Consider the following 9,832-nt stretch of genomic DNA (forward strand, 5'->3'; position numbering starts at 1 on the left):
AAAACCCAGAGCATACAGCCTTTATGTTTTTTTTTTTTTTTTTTTTTTTTGTTTTTTCATCCAGACAGCTTCCCGCGCCCCCCCTGCAATGGCACAGCGCCTCCCCTAGGGGACGCGCCCCACAGTTTGGGAACCTCTGTCCTGACATATCAGAACGTTGTGCTGATGGTTCAGTCACAACACGGTGGCCGCACCGCCATACCTAGAACAGAAAAGCTGGAAAACCAAGTCCAGGCTGTTACTCAGCAGCTTGTCAGGTGGTTTATTTCCTGCCTTTCGATCACTTTCATGTTGACAGATTCTGCAGGCAGACAGGTGGCCTCTGACTGGTTTGTTTGACCTCATGGAGCATGGTTGACTCAGTAGGTGTGTCTCTTTGCTGCTAGCCAATCAGGATGCATGCTGGGAGAATGCCAAACATTTCTCCCTGGTTGAACATCACCAGGATCTAAGGCTACTTACACAGACCCGTATCCGACTTCTTCCACTGCAGTCTGAAAACCCAATTAAGATCTTTATTCAAAAAAAAAACTATTTGTGAAGCTGAATCTGATAGTTTTCAAAGCGTCTGCAGTCTGAGTGGCCATGTTGCATTTTATTTTACTTTTATAGTCGTAATTCTTAATCATAAAATCCCAGAATGAACTTGATTTTCATTGTTTTTTGTTTTTTTTTTAAGGACAATTTTGTTGAGATTTCCAAATCCATTTTATTTTGTTTTGGTTGTGTGGGGGGCTTTTATTTCTATTTTCATCTAATTTTGAATATTTAAGGTACCTTCCAGATAAGAGTTTTTCACAATAACACATTTTCCTGGACTATAAATTCTCCCAGAAGTTATTTGCTATAAATGATATTGTTGATTTGAGACCATTTTGATTTAATATAACGTTAATAATGCAAGAATATATTCTCAAAGATCAATTAATGTTTAACACTGGAACTGGAATACACTTTAAATATCTGAAATAAATAAAACAACAAATAAAATAAATTCTGGAGTCTCTGTAAACAGAATTATCCTTCAAAAAATGGCTGGTTCAGACCAAAACACCAGACTGAGAATTTTTATCATCCAGTTTTTGGTAGAAAGAGAAAAAACAGAAACGATAAATCATGCAAATTACAAATTATTGAGGTTTTTTTTTTATTATTTATCATGCGAGTAATTAAGTTGTTGCTTCTTGTCCTAGGCACAGTTTTTTTTTTTTTTGTACAAAATTAAAGTTTGTTTAAGGGGTGAACTTGCATTATTATTTATATTTTTACTTCAAAATGATCTCAAAACAATATTACTGTTATAGCAATAATTAGTGGGACAATTAATCGTCCAGCAAAATCGATTGACGGTCTGTTATCCGACGGCGTAAGAAGCTCAAATTACCCGCAAGTTTAGTTTTGTGGAACAAAATCTGAAGTTACTAAAGTTTTGTGCTTCATTCAGTTTAAACATCTGATTCACAATCTTACAGATGCTTTTTGCCTTTGTTTCACATATTTTAACTGCATTTAAGTGAACTGTGCCGAGTTAGTGGGAAAAACTTGGCCAAACTTTGAGTGAACTTTGTAAACACAGCGGTCTGTTTACTCGGAGGAGAAAGGGGGCGGGGCTACAGATCACCTGGAAGAGTCTTATAATCTTCACATCAGTGTCGTGAAACAGCGCTGGAGGGTAGCGCTACCAGGATTATCTGATTTGATTCTGGTTCATGCAGTACGTTTCACCTGGCAGATGTTACTGTAACATCTTAAAGATCCTTTAAAAGTTTAATTTAAAATTTATTACATTAAACGAGCATCACCAGGTAAACTACTGAGCTGGAGAGACGATGACGTCACTGCAGCTGATGGGCTGATGCTGCCGCTCCGGTCCTGGTTGGAGTTTAATCAGGTTTTCAATCAGTTGTCAACTGGAGTACACAGACTTTAAAAAAAGGATTATTGTTTTCTGAAATGGCAGTAATAAGGCCAAAACTGTACAAATAATGTGTACATTTTACATTCAACCCTTTGGCTGCAAACTGACAGTTTTGGCTTCACATTTGCCCTTTTAGGCACTGAATAGTTTATAAACTGTTCTTGAGTTTTTAAATGAAAACAGAATGTGCTGATTTTTATCCGATTAATCAATTTCTTTTTAAATATCCAAGATAAATGAAGAAAACTGCTGAATTGTGAAACCTCTGGAAACAAGATTATTCTACAAATAAGGTTTAGTTGAGACCAAAACACCAGACTCAAGACTTTTATCACCCAGTTTTTGGTAGAGATGATAAATCATGCAAATGTAAATTATTGAGCTTGTTTTAATTTATCAATCTTTTAATTGATTTATTGCTTATTGCCACAGGCCTGGCTGCTGCTAATGGATGTAATCGTTGTTCCAGCAGCACATGCAGTTCTCTTCTGGTGTTGATGCAGATGAACTGATTCCAGATCAGATTAACCTCAGCTGTCATTGTTTCCTGCACTGAGCTTTAAAAAAGTCCTGGTGTACGATCAGAGCAGATGCTGCAGCTGCGCAGCGTCCTGTAAAGGTGTTGTGATTACAGCCAGGCGTGTAAAAATGATGCCAAACTGGTTGATTGAAACCGTTTAGAGATCAATCTTCATGGTTTGTTACTAAGCAGTGTGTGTGAAGAGATCAGAGCAGAAAACGGCGTGTGTTTACATTCCAGCTATGTGGTTGTGATGCCAAACAAGCGGCAGGCTCTGGTGGAGTACGAGGACATGAACGGCTCGTCGACCGCCGTCACGTATGCAGCCGACAACCAGGTCTACATCGCCGGACACCCGGCCTTCATCAACTACTCCACCAGCAAGAAGATCTCCAGGCCGGGAGACTCTGACGACTCCAGGAGCGTCAACAACGTTCTGCTCTTCACCATCATGAACCCCATCTACCCCATCACCACGGTAACGGACACATTAGCTTCTGGTTGGGTTTTCAGCCTAACTGGCATAAAAAGACCAGGAATAAAAACCAAGTGGTGTCGCCTTGGAAACCGTTTATTACTCTCAAGTTCTAAAATATGGCGGTAGGACTTGATTCAAATTTATAATTGCAGTGTCTAATTTATCACATTTTGGTCAAATATCATGACAGGTAGTTTTGCGAAATGTTTACCAATGGGAATTTTTTTTTTTTTTTTTTTTTTTTAAAGAAGCACCATTTTATTGTTTTAGATTTTAAAATAAAAGCAAAACATAAGTTTAGCAGGATATTGATATCACTGATATGATGAGAGGCACATTTTTCAACTTGATGACAAGAAAATATTGCTGGTTAATTTTAGTGAAACTCTGTCGTGGAAATTTGATCCAATTTTTCCATGAAAAACTGAGAAACTCCCGAACCCCAGGTTTGTTTTTATCTACATTTCAAAACATTAGTTTGCTCTTAATTGGAAGAGCAAATTAATTAATTAATATTTAATTGAAACATTAATTTGCTCTTTTGTTGGAATTGCGAAAATAAATTAGGTTAATGGAAACGCACTAACTCTGAAAAACCATGTTTATTTGATTTAAAAAAAAAAAGATTACGCTGGGATGAAGTGGTTTTTCGACTGCATTTGGCAAAACTGCAGTGGAAACAGTTTTTACACACGAGTCACATGATCAGCAGCCAGATGTTACTACTGGCAGAGACGCTGAAGAAGACGGGAAGCAGCGCGTTATTTAATCACTCATCTCTTGAACAGACTTATTTTAATTGCGTTTCTTTTTGCAGTTCTTTTCTTTCTGCCTCTTATGGAGGTTTCTTCCCGTGGGAGGACAGTTTTTTTTTCTCTGCTGTCGCTCAACCAGGAGGAAGAAATACTGCAAGTCATTGACTCAATACAATCTGCTGGGTTTCCTTAGATATAAAAACTTAAAGTGATTCAGTAATAAACTGAACTTGAACTGTTTAAGGAGGACCGGTCAGGATGTATGAGGCGACATGTTGTGAATTATATCTATAGAAATAATTCACTCAATTGAAAATAACTGAGTGTTTAATCTGTAAAAGGCTCCTTTGAGTTTTTGTTTATCAGAATGTGACTGAGTCCAAGTGTTGAGACGGTAAAACCCGTCTGGAACAAATGTCAGGAAGCCAGCATTCCTATTAACTATCAGATTAACTGAACAGTCCCCATCTGCGTTTTTCTTTCAAGATCTGTTGCATCAGAGTTTCAGATGGCCCATTTATACGGGTTTCTGTTGTGCGTTTTCTCTCCCCTGCAGGACGTCCTCTACACCATCTGCAACAACTGTGGGCCCGTCCAGAGAATCGTCATCTTCCGGAAGAACGGCGTCCAGGCCATGGTGGAATATCCTTCCTGTTGGGTAGAAACGAGCTTTTACTGTTGGAAGCCGTATCAGCAGCAGGTCCCTCTGGAAAACCAGATCTAGAGCTCAGCGGGGGGAAAAACAAAGCAGAGTGACAGGCAAGCATGTAGATCGAGTCATGATAACCAAAAGAACATCCTGAGCCAGTTTCGTCACTGAAGGTGTCATTCAGTCAGGCAGAAACTTATCAGATGGAGGGTGAAGTGAAGGAAGAGCACAGAGTCAGGAGAGCTGAAGCGCCGTCGCCTCCTTAACTGTCGCCACATTCGACTCGGTGCAGAGCGCGCAGCGGGCCAAGGCGTCGCTCAACGGAGCCGACATCTACTCCGGCTGCTGCACCCTGAAGATCGAATACGCAAAGGTACGATGGGACTCCGTTCAGCTGGGCCTCAATCATGCTGAGATTAGGCAGTTAAATCTGCACAGACCCATTATAAACTACTCCATCCTCAGTGTCGGTCAACACCAAAACGGCTTTTCATTTTGCTTTCATTTCCTCAGAACTCTATTTTTCCTCTTTGGAATTCCAAGTTTTTATTTTTTATTTTTCCCTCGGATTTCTAACTTTTAAAAAAATTCTTTCCTTTGGAATTTTTTTATTTTTTTCCTGGAGCTTTAGTTCAGACCTCACTTGGAGCTTAAAGGTGATTTTCAGACACTCCAGCCAATCAGATCATGAGTTGGAGAATCGGTTCCCAAATGTCTCCATGTCACAGTCCCTCCATAGACATTAACCTTTGACCCCCACTGAGAGACAATAATGGAAAAGCTGCAAAGAAGCATCAACTTTTGGGATGTTTCCTGTTAAATAATTATTACATTCGATGAGCATAATGCTGACCTCGTCGCTTCTGATTTTAGACGGCTCTGAGTTCTGTGGTGGAAAATGTGATCAACACAATCCCAACTTTTAATTCTAAGAAATATGTAATTTTTTTCCACTAATCACATCAGGTTTCATTTTATTTCCGCAGTTCTTTTGGTGTTTTGCATTTTCTTTGGTTTTTCCTGCTGCAGTAGCTTGAGAAGCAAAGCAGCTGGATGAATCTGACAGAAATTACATTTGCATCAGTTATTTTAACTTTTTTTAATCAAATAAAATATAGCCAAACAAAAAGGATGTTAAAAATGTATTAGTTTTAAATTTTTCTCTTCTTCCTCCATGTTGAAAAGCCCTGTTTTAGCTTTAAGGTGACGTTCTGTGCCGCTCTGTTTCCCCAGCCGACCCGCCTCAACGTCTTCAAGAACGACCAGGACACCTGGGACTACACCAACCCCAACCTGGGCGGCCCAGGTAAAACCTGCAGAGGGCGCCAGAGCGCCGCTGACCTGCGGTCAGTCGGCTCACTTTGCCTCCTGATTAGTGATGGGGCGGGTCCGGTCCGGGTCCGGTCTGGGTGAACGCTGCCTGGGAGCTGGGATGTGCAGGAACACGCTGGCAGCAGAAAGATGATACCCTGCAGTTACACTATTAGACTGGAAGGGATTTTCTGCTCCGCTGGCATTCCTCATGCTGCTGGCATGTTATTGTTCCAGCTCGGCGACGTTTACAACTGATCGACAGCAAGGCGCCTGGTGCTGTCAGGCAGCTGTGATTCAGCTAGTTTTACCAGCTGGAACGCTCCAGTCCGTTCAGGAAACCAGTGAACACACAACACCGTGTGGCGATCGGCGTCACCTTTGACCTTTCTCATACTAAAACTCAAAGAAATAGAAAAGTTCCTACACGAGTCCGTTTGTCCAGCCTGGTTTCCAAAACTAGATTCAGCATTCATGGTAAATATTCCTCATGTTTTTCAAGTTTATTTGATTAAAAACTTAATTTAAAATGAGAATTGATGGAAATAATCAGTTGTAAGATTTAGCTTCTTGATTTTTGTATAATGTAGGCAGAGCTAATGACTGCTTTACTAATTACGATTAATCGGCTGAAAACTGGCGCATTCATTTAACCAAAGTAACTTATTTTGCATATTAAATGCCCAAAAATCCAAATTATTAAATTCCTTCCTTAAACATAAGCATCATATTGCCTAAAATGCAATAGCAGTATTTATTTAGTGAATTAAGGTTTTATCATATTTAGCAAATAGTTACTGTATTTCTTAAATTTAACAAATAAACTCAGTTTTTATGATCAGAAGTTGATTTCTGAAACAAAACGTTTTCCTCCTGGAAATGTTAAATAATGTTGCTATCAGCCAGAGGTTTCGATAATTTAAAAATGTTTTTTTTCCCCCCATTTTTAAATTTTTATCTTGTGAAGCTTCATGTGGGTTTGGGGCTGAAAGTTTCTGCCTGGGTTTGACCAGATCATCTTCGCTGTCGCTCTTAAACTCGGTGCAAACGAGTCAGAGCAGCAAGTTTTTACTTCTCAGGCCTCATGTAGAGAAATGTTTCTAAGAGTTTTTCCCTTGATGTTTTTTTTAAGGTGAGCAGAAATGATGGGCTGAATGACGAGCGCAGAGATGAGGAAGGTTTCTGGTTGAGTGGATGTATGTTTGCTGCCTTTTACAGAAGCTGCTAAGCAGCTGAGAACAGTGAGGCTTTTGTTCGCCAGGGGTTCGCTCATTGGCCGTCCATTGTTTGCATTTTTCTGCCACCATGATGCGAACCTGATCAGGAGTGTTTTTTGTTTCTTTCTGCTGCCAGCCGTGTTCCTGCTGCTCCACGTCAGGTGAGCGGCGGGCGGCTCCACGTTTTCTGTTTTACTGAGGCTGCTGTGGACGATTATTTGTTCTCGCGGTTCTAAACACACAGAAGCACAAACAGAACAACTCAGACATCTGCAACAGTCACCAGTAAAGTGGACAGTGGACATGTGGTTTTGCTTAAAGGGCTGGAAAACATTTCACGATGTAAGCATTTTATGAGGGGTGCACCGATAAATCTGCCCTGATTTCCTGAATTTATGGAGATCGGTGATCGGTCGATACTTTACTGTGAAACCGATCCTAAGTCTGGAAACAAACCACGAACAGACCCACCAGGTCAGGATTTCTGTCTCTTTACATGTAGGCCTGTCTCAATAACTGGACGATAAACGATAATATTGTTGTTTAAAAGTAATATAATGGGATAATAATGCAAGAACATATTAATATTAAACTTTAAGTTGTAATGAACGTTTAACACTGAACATTTTAAATATCCAAAATATATAAACTGAACAAGAAATAAAATTAAAGTCTCTGAAAAAAAACCACCAAACTGAAGACTTTCATCATTCAGTTATTGTTGGAGACAATAACTCATGGAAATGAAAATTCTTGAATTGTAATTTATCATATGATTAATTGATTTATTGGTTATTGTGACAGACCTAACATTTGGCAACAATTCAAACAAAAATATTGGCATCGGCCAAAATCGGAATTGGCAGGTCAGACTTTTTAAAGATCGGTCCAAACTGCAACCGGTGCACAACTATTCTACATCAGTCAGTATCGATAATTATTGATCAGTTTTTTGTTTTGAATATCTTTAAGTACTTCCAAATTGGTGATGTGGCTTTTTCTACTTTGTCCAGTTTCCTCTGGAGATTTTAATCCCATCTTTGGAAACTTGGGTCGTAGGAAACGCTCCATTTTCACTTTTCAATTGAAGTGAAAATATGGTTAAAAGTTAATGTTCTGTTGCAAGATGGGATTTTTTTAAACTCGTATAATTATTGGTTGTGTTTTGCAAAGAAGATATCACATCAGTCAGACATTAACTTGGATGATAAGTAACAAGGTGTCTTCTTGGGGGTTTAATGACTGATTCATACAAACGCCTGGAGTCGAGTTTTTGTGACATAAGACTGATTCTGGTCTTTTCCGCTGTCGCGTGACCGCAAATTTCTGGAGGTCACCTCTTGTTTTTAAAAAAACAAAGACAAATGGAAACGGAGGCTGTTTCTTAAAAAGCCAAACCTGGCTTGTGGAGGTTTAAAAAGCGAGAGCAGAGGCATGGACCAGCATCAGTACCTGTAGTCTGATCTGCAGAGAACACGCATCGTCAAAGCACAGCCGCGCTCACACAGAGGGACAGAGGAGACACCCACCCACCCAACACGACGAAGTAGGACTCATCCACGGAGACGCGTTTGGGGCTCTGAGCTACACTCGGTCCCCCCCCTCCTGCCACATCTACAGCGCCTCACTGAACGGAGAGTCAAGACGACCCACAGACGATGCATACTGATACAGAACCCACCCACCTCCAACCAACACCACTCACACCGGAGCCACTGACCACCGCCCATTCTCTCTGCTCCTTCTCTTCTTTTCTGCTCATTCCTTGTTTAGTTTTTTTTTTTTTTTTTTTTTTAATGCCTTCCATGTAATGCAGGTTTGGCAATTTGCGGCTAAGAGGAGCCAGAGCCCTCCCCCACTCTGAACTGTGCTCTGTGGCGGACGCTAAAGCAGGATTATTCCTCTAGAGATGGAGTCCCGGCTCAGCCGTCAGTGAGCGCTGCTGCCGCCTTTGGTAAAACCAGGAGATGATGATGAAGAGGAAGAGGAGGGTTTGGATGAAATGAAGTGAATGGAGAGTGAGGGATCTGCTGCAGCTAATGCCCCCCCCCTCTCCGTGTTGGTAAACATGCAGTAAGTAATGCGAGACCCCCACCACCACCACCCTTCCAAAGCGCAACAACACACGATTTACATCCTGGGCTTTTTTTCAAAGGAGCCAATCGTATTCATACTGACTCTGAGTTAGCACAGCTGGGTTCAGGTTTCCTCATTTACCCCCTGACATTTACGCGGGCTGTTGTCTCTTGTGTGAACATGTAACGGTGAATAACATGGCTTCCACTGTGACTCTCTGATTGTCGCACCTGTACAGATGGTGATGCAGATGGCAATGGGAGCGGTGCAGGTGTGTGTGAGCGTACAAACCTCTTTACTTTAACTGAGCCATTTGTGACCCAGAGTGCCTGTGTGTTTGGTCCCCCTCTGTTCACCTCTTGGGCTCCTGTTCAGACCTGGCACTAACATCCACCCTGGACTCCTGTTGCTACCTGGATCAAAGCTAGCTTAGTTTAATCGCTACGTTTAACGTTAAAAAATGTTCCATGGTCTCAAATCAAACATCCGAGGAAGACATTTTGATTAAAACGTAATTCAGAAATGTTAACTATCAACTGGTTGTGCTTCAGTGGAAGGATAATCCAGCACTACATACCTCCTCGGTTTTATCCAAACATCCATTGAAGGTTTTTTTTTTTTTTTTTAATCTTTACATCATGAACACAAACATCTGAATTTTGTCAAGTGCCACTGTTAGAATCATCAACACGCATCAGAATTTCTGTTTTTTTCCCCTAATAAAGTTGCGTTAAACGCAGCAGTTTGAGGCTTCTCCAGGTTTCAGTCGTGTTGGACATCGTTCCATTTATTTTGGGTGAAAATCAGAGCTGGACAATATGGCTGAAAAATGTCATGATATGAGCATTTCATATTAATTAATTGGTCTTTTTGTTTGGCAGATATTTAAAACAAACGGGTAGTGTGAC

The 9,832-nt window shown here is 40.7% G+C and overlaps 1 protein-coding gene across 7 annotated transcripts in view; it reads left to right on the plus strand.

The window, feature by feature from the left end:
• The window catches only part of LOC106951094 (heterogeneous nuclear ribonucleoprotein L-like), a 26,969-nt gene that overhangs the window by 8,667 nt on the left and 8,470 nt on the right, over nt 1–9,832 (plus strand). For 4 of the 7 annotated variants that reach the window (XM_015038393.1, XM_015038391.1, XM_015038394.1 and 1 more), the window contains exons 3-6: nt 2,679–2,916; nt 4,228–4,313; nt 4,597–4,693; nt 5,554–5,626. In XM_015038393.1, coding sequence (XP_014893879.1) covers nt 2,679–2,916; nt 4,228–4,313; nt 4,597–4,693; nt 5,554–5,626 — 494 coding nt within the window. Of the gene's footprint in view, nt 1–2,678; nt 2,917–4,227; nt 4,314–4,596; nt 4,694–5,553; nt 5,627–9,162; nt 9,196–9,832 lie in introns of all 7 variants that reach the window. The other 3 variants (XM_015038392.1, XM_015038388.1, XM_015038389.1) reach the window with 1 other exon arrangement.

Source organism: Poecilia latipinna, unplaced genomic scaffold, assembly GCF_001443285.1.
Source record: "Poecilia latipinna isolate Pla-1442-1.1 unplaced genomic scaffold, P_latipinna-1.0 Scaffold440, whole genome shotgun sequence".
In the NCBI taxonomy this organism is placed as follows: Eukaryota; Metazoa; Chordata; class Actinopteri; order Cyprinodontiformes; family Poeciliidae; genus Poecilia; species Poecilia latipinna.